At 46.5% G+C, this 22756-nt stretch overlaps 1 protein-coding gene across 1 annotated transcript in view; it reads right to left on the bottom strand.

Moving 5' to 3' along the window:
• The window catches only part of JAM3 (junctional adhesion molecule 3), a 260666-nt gene extending 240545 nt beyond the window's left edge, over nucleotides 1-20121 (bottom strand). The window contains exon 1 of the mRNA XM_086956940.1: nucleotides 20044-20121. Within this exon, the coding sequence (XP_086813066.1) occupies nucleotides 20044-20101 (58 nt within the window). The 5' untranslated portion in view covers nucleotides 20102-20121. The remainder of the gene's footprint in view (nucleotides 1-20043) is intronic.
• Nucleotides 20122-22756: the final 2635 nt, after the last annotated feature.

Here is a 22756-nt window from a genome sequence, read left to right as displayed (position 1 = left end):
GACAACTTCCTCTGCAGCAGTTTCTTCTACATGTACTAGTTCATTTTACTCACTATTCTCAAAAGATTGAGTGCAACTCTCGGATTTGAGGAAAGAGGACTGTATTATAATTTATGGGAATGTTCTACCCACGGTAGGCTTCAACATTTTGACAGACGGGTTTCTAACTCTTAACCATGATGGCACACTCGTTTTCTTCCATTACATAAACAGTAGGCTCCTAGACGGATTAGTACGCATCTATTAGGCAGCTCCTTTATAAGTATAAGTTAAACTGTTTACATGGTGTATTTGCCACTTTCAAAAACTCATTTAAGCATGGGTCGGAAGTAGGCTTGGGAAGATTATGTGCTCTTCAAAGGATAACACTGTTAATCAAGTGAGGGAACCGGGATTATAAATTGGGCCTCTGGTTCCACACTTAGACGAAAATCATTAGACCAGAAAAGCACCCACTTTGTGCATGGCAGGACTGTCACTGTATGCCATGACAAGCTTGTCTAAGTTTCACTGGCAAGATGTTATTTTCGCAGTAATGAATAAAAAAATTTAAAAAACGTTCAGTACAGAAGTGAATGGAAATCTGTCCTCAGAGTCAGACTGGATTGGAAAGTGGGTCCGACACCAAAATAAAAGTGGCCAACATCACTGAATTAGAAAGCTAAACAATCACTGGTGTTGCCAATAGGTCTCGCAGTAGGAAAGTTGGAGCTATTGGTTTTGTAAATGACATTTTATATTTACGTTTTGTGATTTACAATGCCAATACTTTTAACTTTAGCATATGTGACACTTTTAGTATTTGTAATGTCACATGTTTTGTATTGACGTGACTTAGATGTATTGATATTACAATTAACACAATGGCTTTTAATTTTTTTAAATAATTAATACTTAAATAAAAGTGATTGTAATTTTTAATGGCAATAGCTTAAACTTTTGTGAATAACTTTTGTGAAGATTATGTTCAGTGACGAAAATCCAAGAACAGAAGTGAAATATTAACATTTTTTTGTGACATTTGTAATAAAGCTTGAAACATTGAGAGAACATATTTGAACCAGTGATGCTGTGGTGGTGCTGAGTGATGCTGTGGTGGTGCTGAGTGATGCTGTGTTTGCGCTGAGTGATGAGGGCTGTGTGCACTGAGTGAGGCCTGTGTGCAGTGTGAGTGAGGCCTGGGTGCAGTGTGAGTGAGGCCTGGGTGCACTGAGTGAGAGCTGTGTGTACTGAGTGAGTGCTGTGTGCACTGAGTGAGTGCTGTGTGCACTGTGAGTTAGGGCAGTGTGCACTGAGTGTGTGCAGTATGCACTGAGTGCGGACTGTATGCAGTGTGATTGAAGGCTGTGTGCACTGCGTGAGGCCTGTGTGCAGTGTGAGTGAGGCCTGTGTGCAGTGTGAGTAATCCCTGTGTGCAGTGCGAGTGAGAGCTGTGTGCACTGAGTGAGTGCTGTGTGCACTGAGTGCGGACTGTATGCAGTGTGATTGAGGGCTGTGTGCACGAGTGAGGCCTGTGTGCAGTGTGAGTGAAGCCTGTGTGCAGTGTGAGTTAGGGCTGTGTGCACTGAGTGACGGCTGTATGCACCGAGTGAGGCCTGTATGCAGTGCGATCAAAGACTTTGTGCAGTGTAAGTGAGGCCTGTGTGCAGCGTGAGTGAGGCCTGTGTGCAGTGTGAGTGAGGGCTGGGTGCAGTGTGAGTGAGGGCTGGGTGCAGTGTGAGTGAGGGCTGGGTGCAGTGTGAGTGAGGGCTGGGTGCAGTGTGAGTGAGGGCTGGGTGCAGTGTGAGTGAGGGCTGGGTGCAGTGTGAGTGAGGGCTGTGTGCAGTGTGAGTGAGGGCTGTGTGCAGTGTGAGTGAGACCTGTGTGCAGTGTGAGTGAGACCTGTGCGCAGTGTGAGTGAGACCTGTGCGCAGTGTGAGTGAGACCTGTGCGCACTGAGTGCGGGCTGTGTGCACTGAGTGAGGGCTGTGTGCACTGAGTGAGGGCTGTGTGCACTGAGTGAGGGCTGTGTGCACTGAGTGAGGGCTGTGTGCACTGAGTGAGGGCTGTGTGCACTGAGTGAGGGCTGTGTGCACTGAGTGAGGGCTGTGTGCACTGAGTGAGGGCTGTGTGCACTGAGTGAGGGCTGTGTGCCCTGAGTGAAGGCTGTGTGTACTGAGTGAAGGCTGTGTGCACTGAGTAACACCTGTGTGCAGTGTGAGTGATCACTGTGTGCAGTGCGAGTGAGTTAGGGCAGTGTGCACTGAGTTAGGGCAGTGTGCACTGAGTTAGGGCAGTGTGCACTGAGTTAGGGCAGTGTGCACTGAGTGTGTGCAGTATGCACTGAGTGCGGACTGTATGCAGCGTGATTGAAGGCTGTGTGCACTGAGTGAGGCCTGTGTGCAGTATGAGTGAAGCCTGTGTGCAGTGTGAGTTAGGGCTGTGTGCACCGAGTGACGGCTGTATGCACTGAGTGACGGCTGTATGCAGTGCAATCAAAAACTTTGTGCAGTGTAAGTGAGGCCTGTGTGCAATGTGAGTGAGGCTTGTGTGCAGTGTGAGTTAGGGCAGTGTGCACTGAGTGTGTGCAGTATGCACTGAGTGCGGACTGTATGCAGTGTGAGTGAGGGCTGTGTGCACTGAGTGAAGGCTGTGTGCACTGAGTGAGTGCTGTGTGCACTGTGAGTTAGGGCAGTGTGCACTGAGTGAGGGCTGTGTGCACTGAGTGAGGGCTGTGTGCACTGAGTGAAGGCTGTGTGCACTGAGTGAAGGCTGTGTGCACTGAGTGAAGGCTGTGTGCACTGAGTGAGTGCTGTGTGCACTGTGAGTTAGGGCAGTGTGCACTGAGTGTGTGCAGTATGCACTGAGTGCGGACTGTATGCAGTGTGAGTGAGGGCTGTGTGCACTGAGTGAGGGCTGTGTGCACTGAGTGAGGGCTGTGTGCACTGAGTGAGGGCTGTGTGCACTGAGTGAGGGCTGTGTGCACTGAGTGAGGGCTGTGTGCACTGAGTGAGGGCTGTGTGCACTGAGTGAGGGCTGTGTGCACTGAGTGAGGGCTGTGTGCACTGAGTGAAGGCTGTGTGCAGTGTGAGTGAAGGCTGTGTGCAGTGTGAGTGAAGGCTGTGTGCAGTGTGAGTGAAGGCTGTGTGCAGTGCGAGTGAGTGAGTGCTGTGTGCACTGAGTGAGTGCTGTGTGCACTGTGAGTTAGGGCAGTGTGCACTGAGTGCGTGCAGTATGCACTGAGTGCGGACTGTATGCAGTGTGATTGAAGGCTGTGTGCACTGAGTGAGGCCTGTGTGCAGTGTGAGTTAGGGCTGTGTGCACTGAGTGACGTCTGTATGCACTGAGTGGAAAAGGCGAGACCTAAAAAGAATGCCATTTGTATGTGGGTCTAGCATCTCTGCTAGAGGGACTATTTGTGTCATCATGACTTCGGTCCACAGCTAATGCCAATACGTATAGCTTTGAAACTCTTTGCACAGTTTAAGACCACAGAAAATACATTCACTTTGTTTTTGATAGCTTTCAAGGTACAGCTTGACTAGACAATGTTTTTTTTTTATTATATGTGCAAAGCCTTTGACCTGCCAATTGCAAAACGTTCAAATAATAAAACAATGTAGAGAAGATGCATTGTTAATCTGCTGTGAATCATGTGTTATTTTTTGCATAAAAGTGCCGCTTTGGGGTGTAACAGAACGCTTGAGGTTCCCAATGCACCGCTTTGTATTAGCAGAAGCGTTTCACAATGCAGCCCCCCCCATGGCAGATGGCGTCCTTGTTCCTCCGCCTTTACTTGCAACGTAACCCCACACGCCAGCCAATGCTAGCAAACGTTGAGTCTCTTTAAAAAAAGAAGCTCCGGGCGTGGTGTGGCATAGCCGGGCCGTATCCATCCGCGCATGTAAACACTGGCAATAAAAAAAAGAAGCTTTTGACCGCAAGTACCATTTTTTTCTCCAAATAATGGCATGGGGTACATGGATGGAGAGAAAGTACAGGGTGTTGTAAAAGACTTAACAGGATGCCAACTGTAGCTCAATGCAGAATACAGAATGCAGATGGACAGAGGGTAAAAAAAAAGTGGGGCATCAATTGGATAAGATGCATGGTCGTAACCGGAAAAAAGTGAGGGGGCATCAATTGGATAAGATGCACGGTCGTAACCGGTGTAGATTGTGACGGGCAGCACGAGTAAACAAAATCAGTGTAGCTAACACTAAAGCAAGAATGGGGGTGGCGGTAAGAGGCAGTAGATTGCAGCAAGACGCAACACGGGGAAACGCCCAGTCGGTGCACAGTAGTCGGAACTACAACAGCCCGGATGAGTAGAGAAGAGATAAAGCCAGAAATGCGGGAAGCATGCTTAAACCAAAGGGGAGGTGGCGCTTAAAACGGGTTGATGGTGGGTGAAGAGAAAGGAGAGCATACCAACATGGTACATCTGGTGGCAGGAACAAACGATACGGCAGAAAAGGTTATGACGAGAAATCAATTCGAGGCACCTTTAGAGTGAAGCAAATACTATCTCAGGAGGTAAGGGGGCGCGTGAAATGTAAAGATGCCGCCAAAAATAATACTTAACAACAAGGGGTGGTGATGGACAGAGTTTCTGAATTAAGCAGAATACTCTCACCCAGTCAAGAGATCAGTGCTAGATCCAACACCGTTTTTGAGCTCACTGCACCATCCCAGCTCAGAACCTGGCTATATGCAAATTAGTCTGTTCCTGTCCCAGTGCATGATGGGAACAGGGCAAACCAAACTACCAAGCCAATTCTTACACTGGGAAGGAAACAAGCTTCTGGGGACCGGTTTCTGGCATTTCAGCCGTCGTCGGCCCGGCTTGCTTGAATCCTGATGGTGCAATGGGCAAGGGACTCACATGTGAGTATACCCTTCCACGCTTAGGGTGGACAAAATATTTAACAACAAGGGGTGGTGATGGACAGAGTTTCTGAACTAAGCAGAATACTCTCACCCAGTCAAGAGATCAGGGCTAGATCCAACACCGTTTTTTAGCTCACTGCACCATCCCAGCTCAGAACCTGGCTATATGCAAATTAGTCTGTTCCTGTCCCAGTGCATGATGGGAACAGGGCAAACCAAACTACCAAGCCAATTCTTACACTGGGAAGGAAACAAGCTTCCGGGGACCGGTTTCTGGCATTTCAGCCGTCGTCGGCCCGGCTTGCTTGAATCCTGATGGTGCAATGAGCAAGGGACTCACATCTGAGTATACCCTTCCACGCTTAGGGTGGACAAAATATTTAACAACACCCCCTTTTCTGAATCGCCAAAAATAATACGGCAACGTTGGGCAGAACCAAGAGAAAATCAGAACGTGAAGCAGGCAAGAATAACAAGAGCGGCCGGGAAACTGAAAGTACGGCCGGCCACCGGCCAGCCATGAATAATTAGGGGAGGAGAAGCCGCACAGCACACGCTGGGAGAAGCCCTTTGATGTGCTATGCGGCCGTGAAAAAATGCAATTAGGAGGGAGGGAGGGAGGCTGATGCGTGTGCTTGTTTGGTCACGTGATTCACGTGAACTCAAAGAAAACCGCACGAAAAAACCCTTGGTTTCACGAGCATTTTGAGCACTTGAATTCTCGCTCCGCTCAATGCGCATGCGCATTGATAGGTCGCGAGACCTAAAAAGTGGGCCATGTCTGCAAATTTGTGCAGTTTTTAACTCGTTAAGAAACGCTGTATAAGTGCTTTGCAAGACTGTGTGCATTTGCGCTTGCTGCAGGCAATGCTTGTTTTAACGAATAGCAAAAGCTGCCTCAGCCGACTATAAAACAAGCATTTGCAATGCAATAGGTCTTGCATTTGTCAGAGTTTAAGCTATTGGCATTGTAAATGACCATGCCTTTTATTTATTTGTTTTGATAACGTATAAATAAAAGGCATTGTCATTTACAATGCCAATAGCTCAAACTCTTGTAAATGCGAGACATATTTAAATTTCAAAGAAGCAGCTGCCATTATCCCAGGTTGCTTGGAAAGTGAAAGAGCGCATGGCGTGCTGAATGCTGCAGGAAAGTATATTGTGCCTTAAGTAGGAGAAACTCAAAGAAACAACAGAAGTAAAAGGGCCAGTCATCATGAGAGGTTACAAATTAAGTCAAGGCGGTACTAAGGAGAGACTAACACGCCTATTAACAGATCAGAGGCCAGCATTTACAAAGAACAATGACACAAGCCAATGACAAATATGGACAGAGAGTGGGCGGGGGCTTCAAGTCTATATTAGGACACAGCATGCCTCACAGAGCAGTGCATGCGCTGCCCAAGGTCGACCTACAAAGACCCTCAAACAGCCAAAAAACTGCCCCACACACTGACCAGTCAGACCAGCCCTCCATGCACTGCCTGACTGCCCCGGTCTGACCCGGTCTGTCCTTCAAGCAAAACTAAAAGAGTTCTCCTTTAAAGGCCAGAAATGGTCCTCACTTGGCACAAGTTCTCCTCACTGGGCTTCAGAAAACCCAAGCTGAACAGTCGATTGCCTTGCAGCAAAAATGAGGCAGTCTATTATTCGGGAATTAAAGAAGGAATTGTTACATTGGCACACGTCTGTCTAACCTATGAGTTGCAACTCTTTGTTAAAGCTTTACATACTGCAGCACAGTTAAAGTTTTGATGTAGTGTTGCGGATCATGTCAAGCAGACATACGAAACGAACTGTTCGCTTTTGCAACAACACATTTACAATACATGTCTGTACTATTATTGAAAGTGGCAAACAGAGGCCAGCATTAATTGGATACTGTCAAAGTTAAATGTATTTAACCTCCCTCTCTAAAATCACATTGGATCAAATGTGAATTATTCACATTTTCAGATCTCAAGGCATCCAGTTTCCAAAGAGTCTAAAGTAGGACGTTTGAGGGTGACCACATTTAAGTCAGAAACACACCATTTAAGATCATCAACGGCTATAGGGACCCTTAAAGAGTGCAGAACACAAGCATTACACACAATCTTTAATAGGTTAATGAGATATAGATTATCAGTTTCATGTAAATAGGATTATGGACAATAACCATTAATTGATAGTAGCTCAAAAAATAGGTGCTTCCGGTGAAGTGGAAGTGAAAATGCTGAAAGAATATTAGTAGTAGTAATAATAATAATAATAATAATAATAATAATAATAATTTCCCCGGTATATGATTCATATTCTTCCTCAGGACAGAAAAGGTAGCAACCTGACGTGTTACTAAGCCTCAGTAGAACTGAGTTTCGTCAAGTTCAAAGCCGCAAACTGCTCAATGAGTGACTCAGACACTAAATACAGGTACACAGCTTCCTAGTGTGAAGGAAGGCCCCAGACAACATGATGTGACCACAGCTCCTGTCCAAAAGTCAAGAACGAGTATAAAAGGACTGTGTACATAGAACCTTCATGCAGTGTGAACATAGAAGAAAAACACGACTGGAGCACCTGTTCCATCATCAAGAATCAGTCTAGAAAAAAATGTCTACGGCTGCAACTGTTGTCTGGTTGCAAACAGTCTGTGTACCAAAACATTATACAAGTGGAACTTTTGTCTTATATGAAGAATGAACTTAGATAAACACTAAGGCTGCAACTCTAGTTTGAACATGGAGTGAGAGCAGCACTGTACTACTACAATTCTTAGCCGAGCACTGAGAATGTGCCTAGAATACAATTTTAAGGTTAAAACTACTGTGCGAGAGCAAAGCACGAGTTCAGAAAAAAATACTAAAAGACTAAAACTCATCCTCCAGCAAAAAGAATAAACACAGAAAAACACTGTAAGACTGCAACAGAAGTCACAGAATTGAAAATCAGTCTACAACATGGGCACTCGTAAACATTTTCCAAGGATCCAAAAAGTTTGCCTGCAGTGTGATCGAGGGCAGAATTGATGACAGGTGGGGTTAGGGATGTAAGCAGGACATAGGGGAAGCAAAGCATGTACATATAAAGGCTGAATTGCACATTATGAAGCAAGAAAACCTTGGATCAATCCTGGCTTCCCCACTTGTCCAAATTGTGTGATCCTAGCCAATTGTTTTATTTCACGTTACCTTCTTTTTTTCATTATCACATAAGAGGACCTCGAAATATAGGACTTCAGGATGTGCACATGCGTTTTATTTGATAAACTATAATGTCATCCATATATAATAGGAACCCTGGCCAATCAGATGGTAAACATAACAACTGACTTGCCTCTTAGTTCACTTTTTGCAGTGTTGCCAGGTTGGAGGGGAAGCATGAATGTTTCTAAATTCATCTTTGCAAACTCTCTCTTTCAGGAACAAGCCTTTGCAATGAAATAGGTCTTGCATTTATGAGAGTATGAGCTATTGCCATTGAAATTCACAATGCCTTTTATTTATGTGTCGTTTTAAAAAACAGATAAATAAAACGCCTTGCCATTTACAATGTCAATAGCTCAAACTCTTGCAAACGTGAGACCTATTACATTGCAAATGTGTGCTATAATTTTTTATTTAAAAGCATTAAGAGAGAGCCTGCCTTGCCTATTTTAGAAAATAGTGCTCGGAGGCTGGAATGAAGGCCTACAGAGCAAAAACACATGTACCGGGGGTGTTGCCATGTATGGTTACAAAAAGAGACTAGGCAGTACTAAGGAGGGACCAATGAGCAGCCACAGTTTACAGTAGACTGACACAAGCCAATGAAAAATGTGGGCGGAGCTTCAATTCCCTACCTCAATGCAGCATGTCTTGCAGAGCAGCGCATGAGCCGCCTAGGCTTGACCTAAAAACAATTCTCAATGCACTGATATAATCGAATGCGCTAAGACAAAAACTCTTCAGCATGTTCAAGAAATACACTTTTTGAATTTTGAAGAGACTGACATAGTTTTACAGTTGCAAAATATCTTTAAAAATTAAGATGTTCCTAAATTTAAATGGTGAACAACACCATAATTACTTCCTTTTACTTCAGCTAAGCTGCAAATAAATGTGTGCCCCTTTATTGAACATATTTCTCAACATTTGTGCTGAGTGGAGAAAGAGCAGCCCAGTTCTGCTGTTGACCGGGGGGAGGGGTGGGGGGCACATGTAAAGGTCAGGAGGCCACATGCGGCCCCCGGGCCGTACTTTGAGTATCACTGGCTACAAAATACTAACCCCTGTCCAAGGGCAAGGAACTCACTTATAAAACAATGGAAAATGTGGTATCTGTACAGCGCTAAACTGTCAGAAAGACAGGGCAGTACAGTACAAAGTCAAATGCAACAATACAGTCAGCAAGTGATTGGAGGGGTAGCAGAGTTTGTGGAGAGAAGATGGACTGTTACTGCATTGCAATGTAGTGTTCTTTGAAAACATAAATGAGTAAAAAAAAATAAAAAGTAAGACTAGAATCCTTATTGAAATGTTGAGAAAAACACAGTAGGAATGGAACCCCTGTAAGGGTGTGAAGAGTGACCTATAAAAAACTCAATATGAAAGTTCCCCATCCATGGGTGTGGAAAGTGACCTTATGAAAACTTTGCACATGTATAGAAAAAACAATAGATGGGGAGCCCGATTGTTTCAGCTAAGGTTTGATAAATAAATTGAATATTTGAAAGTACCAGCTACTTCTCCAGTCCGGAAATGTGCAAGGCAGACTGATGTGGCTCATACAAAAATCTTTGTAGGAAGTTTGCATGCCTGAATCCCAGCATGATTAGGCCCTTAACCGCATGCGCGCTAGCGCAATTCCGCTCCTGTGCTGAGTTTTTTAAAACCGCACTTTACGTGACGAGCTGGGCTCATCATCAGCGTGCGAGGAGGCTACGCCATGACGAGCCCAGCTCGTCATGAGCGTGGAAGGGGTTAAAGAAGAGCACAAATGAGATGGGTAATGGTGCGCTTACTTAAAACACCCCCACATCATTCAGTTTTGGAGTTTGTGCTCCATAATATTTCCATAGGATATGATGGTTGGGCATTTGTCCCAACAGGATTCACAGTGGGAACTGTAGCCAATCGCTTCTCAGTTTCCTTGAATGAGCTGGATATTTCTGCACCTAACATTGTCTCTCCCTCATTAATTGGTGTGGTCTTTGTTCTACTTATGACTGCACTATAGATTGGCAGTGTTATAGTCATAGTAAATGCTTTACATTACTTATGTGCACTGCTGGTTTAAGATAGTACAGAGAGATTTCTCACTCGCCGGCACCGCCACGATGCCAATGTTGTTGGGGCATCTGCTTGGACTCTAAGCTGGTACTAAAATGTGGGTGTTTCCCAGTGTGCACTTGCACTCCAAGCGAATCTATCAGCGCCATCCAGGATTTTCTGGTACAATATCTCAATAGACTGCTGCAGGTTGGTTGCGTGCTGTGTAGTCTGTCATGGAGAGTTTGTCTTCCTTTGCTTGCACAGTTACACATAGCACCATGTCACTGGATCACCCAGGGCTGTATTTCTTCAAACCATTGTCCTCACGTGCATTATCCAGCTGGGCCTACCGTAGTAAACCTAAAACATCCAGAATGCACCAAGATAAGTCCAGGACAGCATTCGCTATACCTTGCCAACACTGACATTTTTTCATCTCCAGTTTAGTAACTCTCACATTGTATCAGTGGCCTGGGTTTTCTACTAGGTCAAACTTTGTGAACAGACGAGTATATGCCCAAAGCACACTTCATGCACTCTGTGGTGTCTATTAAAAACACACACTGCATTCCGACACCTATAAACACCCCCTTCTTTCTACTGATCTCAGTATGAGCCCCAACCTCGCCTACCCCCAAACGGCCCTAGATGGTAATCCTGGTTTCCGACCCTGTACAGTGCTCCGCTGGAGTCTGCTCAACAAACACCCAAATGCATGCATGCCTATAAACAGACAAATGTACACCGGGTGCCCCTAGCTGGCACAATTGCACCCCGATACACACGGCATTAGGTGTGGGCGGAAAATCCGTTCCGCTCGCGGATTTTGCGGATTTTCGGGAAATCCGCAATCCGCGAGATTTGCGAATTTCCCGCAAAATCCGCAAATCCGCGAGCAGCGGATTTTGCTCGCGCTGCTCGCACTGTTAGCGTGAGTTCGCGCCCCGCGAATAAGTGCGAAATTGCAGAAATACGATCTTGGCAAAACTGAAAGTAACTACTTACCAGGTTCAAAAGTTCAGGCACATCTTTAGTAGCCATTTCCTGTAGGGCTTCCTGAGGGGCCCCTCCAGAGTTCAGTTGCCAGTTGAAACTATTATGTGACCCTGCTCTGAACCTCAGAATAGTTACACATATGCCACAAAGGTCCTGAATTACAGCTAAGGGAGACAAGCAGGAGCCAGGCTGGAAGTTAAAATCCATTAATCAGCCCCTAATTCATTATTGTCAGTTGGGGCAGGGCAGGTGTTGTAACTAATTTTGCAACAATGAAAGCACTTAGCAAGTGCAAAAGATCACTAATCAGGGCGCACTAAGGAAGCAGGTGCCAGCTAAAAAAATATTCTGTGACACATTAATCAGCCCCAAATTAATTCAGGTCACTTGAGGCAGGGAAGGTGTGCTTTGCTTTGCCGAAAATAATGTACACTGGACAACCAGAGGGTGTAGTGATGAAACAGAGGGTGGCATGGGTGGGCCAGAGGGTGGCATGAGTAGTCAGAGAGTGGCAGTGGTGACAGAGAGTGGCAGTGATGAAGAAGAGTGTCCCAAACAGGCTGGACACGTAGAAACAACAAGTTCGCAAAACTTGCGACCCGACAGGTAAGTTCGCAAATTGCGAAATTGTAAAAACCCTCGCGAACTGGCAGAAACACGGGCGAACACAAAAAAAAAAAAAAATCCGCAAATTCGCGGGAATTCGCGGATTTTGCGGATTGCGAATCCGCAAATCCGCAAAATTCGCGGATTGCCAATCCGCAAAATCCGCTCATGCTTACACGGCATATACATCAGACTGCGAGTGGGATCTGCTCTATGTAAGTAAATATGTGTGCAGAGGATGCGTGTGCTAGGTTTGGGCATTATTACCGCTTGTGCACTTGCATTAGTAAGGACAGCCTGTGCTAATACAAGTGTGAGTTCGTGCTAAAACACACACAGCCGCGGAGGAGCGAGTACTGAAATAGGCACAAATGGAATGATCCTAAATGGCTTGGACCCTGGTAATTCCAGTAAGAGGACTGTGGTTGGCAAAGGGATGTACGGGTTACAGAACCAACAACGAAGATATAACATCCTGGTGTTTTAACGTATTCGGAATGTACTTTCGCTTTGCAGTCTTGAAAAGCATCAACATAACGGAAACAACCCGTTTTCTCTAGCTAGAAGTGTGCCCACAAAGGGTACCGCCAGAACTGAAGAGTTATTTACCGGTATAACGACATTTTTTTGGCCAGGGGAAATGCTGGGCCGATAGGACTACAGCTCAAGTCCCACCCAAAACCCACACTTGTGTTTGTTTTTTTACTTATTGGTCAGAAACGGTGTTGGGGGTGCGTGGTGTTTAGCCAAGGCACTTTGCAGGGGGCACCACGTCGCGTGCCCCCCCCCCCCCTTTCCCGGCCAACCTCAGCATGCCCTTTCAAGCCTTGCCTCTCACGACACTTGCGTTGCCCTTGTAGGCCGCCACTTGTGCTTGGAAGCCCTCCAGGCACTTGCATAGGAGAATGTTCTGGCTGCGCGTGAATGTGACAGCTGGGAGCTGAATCCATCTTCGCGGGCCGCGCTCTGTTTGTGCCGGTGCCAGCTACTTGTGGGGAGCGTGGAACAGCAAACCTAAGACAAGCCGCGGTCCAGGGGCCTCGGCCTCTGGCAGCGCTCCGAGAGCCGTGCTCTGGTTTCTTGCTGAGACTCCCAGGCCCCGTCCCAGTTCTCAGGGAGATGGACTTGCAGGCAACAGCCGGCCCCGGCCTTATTTGGAGGTCGCCGGCTTCTGTGCGACAGATGGGGCCGCCACTGTCTGAAACCTGCGAAGTGACTGGCCTCATCTCCACAACAGTTGGTGCCTTTTATTTTTATTTTGCATATGTCACATTCTCTGTCACCCATCACCCTAATGAAGGAATCTCGCTGCTGACAAGAGGGAATGAGAAGAGAGGAACTCATGGACACCGAGTAGGAAGCATTTTATCTCTTGGCTCTGCCAAGGGCTTTTTGTGGCGTCACATTCAGTTGGAGGTGGCGCAAAGTGAGGGGGCACTGTTTGGGCAAAACTCTTGGGCAAGGAAGTTGTTCACTTCGGACTTGGCTGACTTTTAAGAATGTTCGTTACATCACGATAAGTCCCAAATGGTGCAAAACATTTGGGTAATTGGAGAACATCTTTAGAGGTGGCTTAGTCGGACAAAGTACTGAATGACAGACACTGCCCACTCAGGCAACACAGCGTGTCTAAATACAGATGCTAATCGTGGATACTGCTGTACAATTCTAAGAAAGGCTAATGGGGGGTGAAGAAGGAAAGAGTTGTTATATTGAGACTTTATAGTGCATGTTTTTTACTGTGCTTGTTCTTGTCATGACATTGTCTAGTAGATTGGAATCAAACAGACCCGCATACATGAAACTGAAGATAGTGTGTTGTAATAATCTAAGCTCCTTCCTACAATAATGCAGGTAGAATCCAAAATATCCCCCCCCCCAAAAAAAAAAAAAAACGACTATTGCCATTTTCCTTGAGAATATTTGTGCTTTTTAATAAGTTAAACATGTGGGAAAAGGCCGCCGCTGTCTCAAAGCAGGTATGTGACCTCCAGGGAGAAAATCTTAGTATCCAAGTTGTGTTTTGTGGCAGAGAGTAAATGGACACATTTTGTTGGTGGGCTTAAGAAATGGAGAGGGGTAAGACGGGCTCGGAGTTTGTGGTATGCTTCTGCTAGCAGAGGTGAAGTAGAACCTTTATATGAGATGGGATGAACTTTTCAATTGTTTACACTAAAAAACTCGACAGTTTTCTATAAATGGTCCCTGCCAAGTTGGCGTAAAGCACGACAGTTACAACAATAAGCAAAACAGCTTGCGTTTTTATGAAGGAGCACCTTTATTGGAATGTAAGACAAACCTTGAAAGACATATAGAGGGAATATCACATACATCTATAGGTACAGAAACTACATACTATGAGAGTTGAGTAGTGTCTGTAAGAAGGATCTAAAAAATGTACATGAAAAGCTTAATCACTACTAATGGCAGCCAGGAGAAAATGGGTGCACACTGCCTATATAATCACATCAATTTTTGTAGTCTCAAAGTCTTAATACTTCCAGAGGGAATGAGTGGCTGGCTACTCAGTGGGAAGATCCCAAACAATGATACCTCAACAACTCTCCTTGTCCAGTCATCCAAAGAATGAACATTTCAGTCTCTGAGGATATTCCAAAGTCGTCTTTATTATTCCTCCATTTTAGTCATCACATGTTTCGGCAATTCCGACCTTATCAGAGCTAGAAGGCCATATAATGTGTCACAAATTAATATTTAATAATCACAGTTTCGTAAACTCTCAAATACCAGGTGGCACACTCATTAAGAAAGCAAAAGACCATCCCCAAAATGCATTAAAAAAATGTGTTAAGAAATATATCATACAATTGAAATTCTTAGTCTCTGAAACACTCATAAATTTGAATTATATCGGAGACCTGATGTGTCACAACAAACGCGTTCCTCTCCTGAGCCGAGCTTTTTTATCACAGCCTGTATAATATGAGGCAAGTAACACTTTGAGACCATGCATGTGAGTATCATAAATGATGGAACTTCATCACGCTCACCTTTATCCATGGAAGTGCAATCCAGGTCAGACACTAAATCATAATGCAACTACCAAATGTATATAGACCATTTCTGATTCACAGATATTTATGTATACCAGATTTGAAATACAGATGTATGATAGATCAGTCAAATTCCAGTATAAAAAGCAGGGTGAACACTTATTAAAACACGCTCAAATATGTGCTCACCCTGTTTTATATAGTACTGAATGAATTGAGAGGGCATTGAAAAAAAATGTTTCTTGATTGCACATGGTACTATTGGGATCATACTGGATTGTAAGGATTATGCACACCCAGATTGTGTTTTTGAGGTTGGAATTTGACTGATTTATCATATATCTGTATTTTAGATATGGTATATACACATATCTGTATTTCCGATAGGATATATACACATTTGGTGACTGCATTGTGAATTATATCAGAACTGGGTTTTACTTCCATGAATAAGTGAGCATGATGTTCTTCTGGCATTAATGGTACTCACCCGCATGGGTACAGAGTGTTTGTTGCTTGCCTCACATTACACTGGCTGTAATAACAAGCTGGTCTCAAGAGAGGAACGTGTTTGTTGTGACACGAGGTCTCTGGTATAATTCGATAACGAGTTTCACAGAATAAGCATTTCAATTGCTTGATATATTTCATAACACATTTTTTGTATGGATTTAACTTGTGACAAATATTATATGGTCTTCTAGCCCTGATGAAGGAGGAATTGGCTAAACATGTGTTGGCTAGAATTGAGGAATAAATAAAGGCGATTTTGGAATATTCTCAGAAACGGAAAGTTAGATTGTTCACATGGAACAGGGCTACAGTTTTGTGATCTTTAATTTTTTACAGAACAAATTGAGTGCTATGGATGTATTTTAAAAATTGTGAATGGGCCAAAGAGGAAATTGCCATTAGAGAGCTGCCCTGGGCGAAAGAGACTAGAGCATGAATAAGCGATGCATATGGGGTGCTTGATTTGAAGGAATGCTCGCTGCAAGACCACGTGACAATAGGCAAGAAAGAATTAAGGCTTTTGGGATTTGATATGTCCCGTATATATGATCGGGAGTACCTCTCACAAAAAACCTCGGTGGCCCACATGACATTGGCTTGGGAGAATAATCAACATTTCCCCTATGTGGACCGGCTACCTAGCTACAGTTTAAGGCGGGAAGTTTTAAAAATGCGAATTGGGATAAACCCATGTTATGTGAATAATGGGGTTCGAAACCTTATGATAGATTGCAATGGTAGATGCACTTGTATATTAGGTACCACTTGTGATATTTTACTAAATTGTATGAGGTTTTTAGACATATGAAAGGAGATTTTATGTCAGATTTTTAAAAATTTTAAGACCAGGAATAGGATGCAAGCTGTTAACCTTTTGGTGGAAATGGGGAACTTGGATATAGCCTGTGCTATGGGGAAATATATGAATAAAGTTAAGGTGTTCCTCAAGTGCACAGAGTAAGCATTAAAAGTGTTCCCCTTAGGATTACACGAGGTGGAACTATCAAGGGATTACAGTATTACTCGCCATATATATGAAGGATTTGATGTATATGTATGAATTAATTGATTTTAACAATTTAGAATGTTATAACACTCCGATTTTAAAGAGAAAGCTAAATTATATGTGTTTTGGTGTGCAATATCTTTTTATGATACCCTGTGTTTATGTCTTTTAATGTCATGATAAGAGGTAAATTGTATACCTTTATGGTTGTAACAAACCAATTAAAGTTTTGTTTGACTGACTGAACGCGGAAGTCTGAATTCTATTGAACGATATTTAATATATCGCAGATCTAGGCCCAATGAGCAGCAGAGTGTTTTCACTGATAATATATTCAATGTGATAGGACCAGCTTGAACTTAAGAGGTGTTGGCGTGGTTTCTATTCCAAACAGGATAGCAGAAACCAGGATAGGAAGGGATTCAGTATTTTTTTTTTTATGTTAAACAGTGCGAACTCGACCCGAAGGCATTGGGGCGCTTTACATGAGCACCAGTCACATTACACATTCAGTTTTAGGCACGGGGACATTAAGGGATTTAACCAAAACCACATGATGCGGAGTCGATGCCGAGACTCGAACCCCTTTCCCCAATTCCAAAGCCGGCAGCCCCTGCAGTAACACCACGTCCTGTCCTGCGCCTCCGCCCTGATAAGCATCTTTTTCTTTTCCTGACATTCAACAGAACAAAGACAAATCTTCGCACAGCCCAGACTACAGAGGGCCAACTGGCCAATGTCCCAGTGGGGGTGTTCAGTTATAACTGCCCTAAAAAACATACTATATGTACACATTATACACAACAACAGTTCGGGCCACGGAACGGAATGGAAAAGAAAGATTCGCGGGAATCACGCGGAGGGCTTCAGATTCCACAATTCAGCAGGTTAGCCAACGGGTCGCCTCTCCTACCAGGAGGAGGGCGCGGAGAAGAATTCCAACAGTGGGGGGCGGTGTGCACACCCTGCCGTGTACTGCTCACACCCTGCACTACTGTTAGCTGTCTGCATGAAGCGAAGTGTACCACCGAGCTGTCTGTGGACACTCGTGAGCGAATTCACTGCAGTCAGAAAAGTGTGACAGGAGTGAAACAAACAGGCAACAGGTCGAGGGAGGCAGCGGCACAAGGGGCAGGAGAGAGAAGGGGTCTTCCAAGTGCTTACAATATGTGGATGCTCTGTGCGGGAGCTCAGAGGTACCAGCTTTGAACTGCCACAACTCTCACTCTGGGAGAACTGACAGCCCCTGGACACCAAGGGCCCCTTTGGCGCCGCCCCGACAAGCATCTTTCCCCGTCAGTCACAACAACCGGGCTCCAAACTCACAATAAAACAAAGAGCACTCTTCGGACAGCCCCAGCTGGAGGGAGACAATGGGCGAGTGTGAGAGTGGATGGTACTGGCGGTGCCGGGCCAGCGCATTCCTGAGCCTCCACCCTCCAGCTCCCCTCGGCGGGAGGATTATTAATCGCACAAAACAGGCTTCTGTTCAAAGACATCCAACAAGGGTGGGGGGGGGGGGGGTTAGGTCTGGCATCCTTACTGCTGGGACATCCGCTCCTACCCTGCACCCACTACTACCCCTTCAAATCCTGCCCCCCCAGCAGCAGTATATGTAATGGCGCAAGAACAGGCTGGCATTAGAAGACAAGAACAGGCTGGTACTGAACGTTTTTGTAAAGCAGGTTAAGGACTGGCACCAGACAGCTGTGACAATCCACTCGTGCTCTTCCTCGCTTCTTGCTACCCCACCCCAGCTGTTGTACGCCCAGCCACCCATTCAGCTGCTCCCACCTATTCCTGCCCACCATGCCACCCTTCCCCCGAAGACCCTCACCCATACCCTGCTCTACACTCATCCTTCCCCATGACACCCTCTTCTAGGTATGTCCGACTCATTCCTGCCCTGCCTCCCCGCTGTCTCTCCCTGGCTGGCTTCAGCATGCCCTATCACCCCTGCATTCTCACCACTTCCTGGCACATCACACGGCTGTTCCGTCTTCTGATCGCTCCCTGTGGACTATAACCCACAGACACTCCTACCCTGTTCCCATCGTATCCCAACATCCCGGCGCCCTGCCCTGGCGCATTCGTTCCCACCCGCCAGTCCTAGCGCCCTTCCCTTCCTCCCACTGCCTCCGGGGACGTGCCCAGCAAACTATGCTGCCTGTCTAATCTCCTAATCCCTTTCTGCCCTGTGACTGCTCCCATCCCAAGCTTCACTTGATTCTGTCCCACCGCAACCACCCCAACACTGTCCACCGGCCTTACTGTCTCCATACCCCCTTCCTCACTTCTTGCTACCCCACCCCAGCTGTTGTACCACCATCCACCCATGCAGCGCTCCCACCTATTCCTGCCCACCATGCCACCCTTCCCCGAAGACCCTCACCCATACCCTGCTCTACACGCATCCTTCCCCGTGGCATCTGTTTACTAATTTGTTTACTTGTAATTTTCTGTTCCTATTGTGAAGCGCTCTGACGCCTTCGGGTAAAGTCCGCGCTATATAAAAAGGCATAAATAAAATTAAATAATAATTACCTCTTTATCACTTCCTTCCCCATCTCACCCCCTCTGCACTACCCCCCCCCCCCCACCCCACACACACATCTCCCCTCCTTAATTTCCCATTCAAATCTCCCTCGTCCCTCACTTAACCCCCACTCTTTACTTGGATTTACATTTCGTTAAACTACTTTCCTCGCCGCCTCACCACCCCCACACACATTAAAAGACGTCCCCAACAATAATTTCATTGTTTTTACTGTGCGATTTCCTTCCTGCCCCACCGAATGCAGCCTATTGTGCTAGCGGAAATAAACGCAGACAGTAAAAAGTTCTATACATTAAATGAACTGTCGTCCTTTTCGCAAGAGTGGTGAAGCTGACCCCTCCCTGGGTGGGGGAGATGGCTGTGGTTTCAATTTCCCCGGCAATCTACTCGAAAAAGAAATACCCCGTAAGGAAACTGGACGGAGTAAATTAATATTTATGTTTAGAGAGTGTTTTTTAAAACAATAAATATCGATTATAGCTGGGAAGAGCAGCACCCAAAGCGCGAGTTTTGTCAACATTCTTTGCAAGTGTAAAGTTCATTTATTCAAACACCCACCCTCCATCAGTGACAGTTTCCAAATAAATGCAATCGGCAGGGGTGATTGGACGAGCATCTCAAACAGCCGATCCGTCCTGGCATATCTCACAGGTTCCCAGCTTACTTCGGGGATCTAAAGTAGCTGGGAGGGGGGCATACACGGAGCATCAGCGGTGCAGTGGGGCTCGTTCCACAGTAGTATTTCAAGAACCGCTACATGCCTCTCAAGCCGCCAAGCCTCCACGGAGAGGGACATGACATGCTTTTGGAGTGCGGTTCCAATCAGCGATTGTGGACAACAATTAGGAAGGTGATAATGGTTCGCGAGACGGGTGAGCGATTAAAAAGATAATGACAGTTACCATTCCGATTAGGGCGAATCGAGGTGTACTTTTCCCACCCCAAAAAGGGGTCTGGTTCCTGGGATTTCCCTGGTTAACGCTGGGCTATTATAGCTCAGCTGTGCTCCAGCCATATCTGTCCTATCGCCATGCCCCGTCTAGAAGCCCAGCAGTACTTCCGATGAGTGCGGGCTCAGATAGTGCGTAAAGGGGCGGGGGTCTCCCCATCTATCCCAACTCTCAGCCTTTCACAGGGATGTCTCTCCCCTTACCACCCCCACAACTCCAATCAGATCCCAGATCACAAGCTCAGGCATTTCCCCAAGGTACGTAGCTGTCTCCCCGTCCATGCGTGCTCTCTCCTCACCTCCCAGCAGCAGACTCAAGCTCAGTCCCAACATCGCTCCTCTCTGCTGCGCCGCCATCTTCCATCTGAGAGGCTGGGAATCAGAACACACAATCGCGCATGCGCTCTGCGAACAGCCAGCCCCGCCTCTCGACCCGTCCCCATGGAGACGATTATAGCGTCCACTCCATGGAGACCGTAACCAGAGCAACCAAGGAGGCTATCACCATAGGCACTGCCCAGAGAGGGTAGCACAATGGAGGGAGCTGGACCAGTACAGGGATTCACTATCAGAAGGTAGTCATTATGGAAGCAGACCAAAAGGAGGCAGGCACCACAGAGGTCTCTCACCAGAGTGCCGGACAATGATATAGCGTTCACACAGAGAGGCTGACCAACAGAAGGATTTCACCGAGGGGGCCAGTCTTTGCAAAGCATAAGGTCACCATAGAGGCTGACCTTGTGGTGGCTGTCACCGTAAAGACACAGGACAGTGTCAGTGTAGAGGCAGACACGCAGAAGGCTGCCTGTCATAACAGAGGATGACCATGAGGTAGGTTTCGTTATAGACAGCACCCAACAGGATGTTGTTACTACGGAGGAAGACCACCCAAGAACCTGGCTGGGATGAGGCTGTCATCAGAAAGACCAGGCATCAAAAGACAGTCACTAAGGAGGAAGATTGAAAGGTGGCAGAGACTGACCACGAGATGGGTGTCATAATAGAGACTAAGCAACATCCAGGTGGGAGTCATCAACGAGGACAACCAATAGCAGGATCTCACCACTGAGATGGACCATGACGTGGCCTCTTACCACAGAGACCGACTATGAGATGGCAGCCATAACAGAGCAACTAAAAGATGGCTATCGCATTGTAGAGAGACCGCAAGGGGCTCTCATCATAGAACCTGACCTTAAGGTGTCGGGCACCAAAAAGACCTACCACCTCGAAGCTGTCACTGTAGAGGAATAAAGCATGAGGGGTCTCAGCAAGAACCTGATCACTAGACGACTGTCACCATAGAGACCAGTCACCACAAGACCGTCACTATGGAGGAAGATCGAAAGTTGGCTCTGACCACAGAGCGTGGCCAGCAGCTTCCTGGCACAACAGAGACCACCCAACAGGAGGAGGTTGCCATAGATACAGACCAAAAAGAAGCTTGCACTCTGGAAACTGCCCACAATGAGACTGGCATCATTGCATCAGGCATCCTAACCAAAAGAATCCTGCCCTACTGGTGGCAGATTGAAATGAGGCCCTAGCATCAGACACTGACTCTGTGTGAGTTGCCACAACAGAGAGTGAGTAAAAGGAGGCTGCCACCCTGGATACCTACCCAAATGTACCCTTCTTCACCATGGAAACAGAGTGAATGAGACTCTCATCACAAAGAGCAATGGCGCAATTAGAGACTAACCAAAACGGAATCTGTTAACAAAGAAGACTATCACCAGAGGTACAACCAAAGGATGCTCCCTCAGTGGAGGCTGACCAAGAGAAGCTGTCATAACAGACCACCCAACAAGAGGCTGTAACAATGGAGACTAATGATGAAGAACCACAGTGAGGAGGACCACAGGGTGTCATCAAGGAGTCTGATCAAAAGGAGATTGCTTTTAGGGAGCCTGACCAAACGTTGGCTGGTATAACAGAGACCCTCGCTCACTGCTACAGTGTTTTGCTCTGCTGTTTTTCTGCTGCCAGGACTTTGGCCACATTGGTGGGGTTGGAACCACATCCCCTAGCTTCCCCGGACGTGACGTGAGCTGCTAGTTGCCGGAGCACCATAAAATCGACAGAGGCGTCCCGCTAACGTGGGGCATGTGGTGTCGGGCCCTAGGGCTGCATGAGGCTAATAACTGACACGGACACTAGGTAGCTGGGTACTGTAACTGGCCACGAGTACGTGCACCAGTGTCCTTTTATTGGCAGGGTCACGTCACTCGTGACACCCGTGATTGATGGGTGGGGGGACAAGGGCGCCCAGCCCTCAAGGGTGTGGCTGAGAATACCAAAGCCTGTCAAACACTAGAACGTGTCCTGCAGGACACTACATTCCTCCCAAACTTGATTGAAGATACAAAACAAGACATTAGTACAACCTGTGGGGACAATTAACAGTCAACTAAACACCACAGGGTCCATCAGCCTTACGAGTCAGGTGGCGGGAAAACATCAGACATGGGCTGGTGACTCTGCCTGCAGCAGGACAATCTCGGCGGGCACTCATAGTTAAACCTGAGTGGATCAGGACATGACCGCTGGCCTGGAGACATCAGCTGCATCCCATCAGCTCCCTTATGAGAACATGTCTTACAGTCCTGTGTGGCTCCACTCTGCTGACATCGAGGGTGGTCTCTGGTGGGTTCTAACAGTTCATACAATGGGATGCGTCATGAGCATGGATGGAGTCCATGTTGGGAGTTCACAGATGTGTTACCTGATCGACTGTCTCTGTTGAATTACTTGGCTGTAACGGATTACCTGTCGGTGGGGTAATGTCTCTTCCAACTCTCCCTCCTGGGGAGACCCGTTGTCAGGCTTGCTGCGGTACTGCGGGAGGGCTGCACTGGGGCTGCTTGTGTGCCGACTGGGGGCAGCTGCAAGACCACCAAGGAGCCGGTACCTGTTTGCACGCACAACCCTCAAGGGTAGATGAGTCTTGGCCAAGACATGCTCTCGCTGCCGCGGTTCAGGTGTAGGCCAAGTTCGCAGGTAGCCTCTGGT

The sequence above is a fragment of the Lissotriton vulgaris genome, chromosome 2_1 (assembly GCF_964263255.1).
Source record: "Lissotriton vulgaris chromosome 2_1, aLisVul1.2, whole genome shotgun sequence".
NCBI lineage: Eukaryota > Metazoa > Chordata > Amphibia > Caudata > Salamandridae > Lissotriton > Lissotriton vulgaris.
This window is presented reverse-complemented; position numbering and strand designations above follow the sequence as displayed.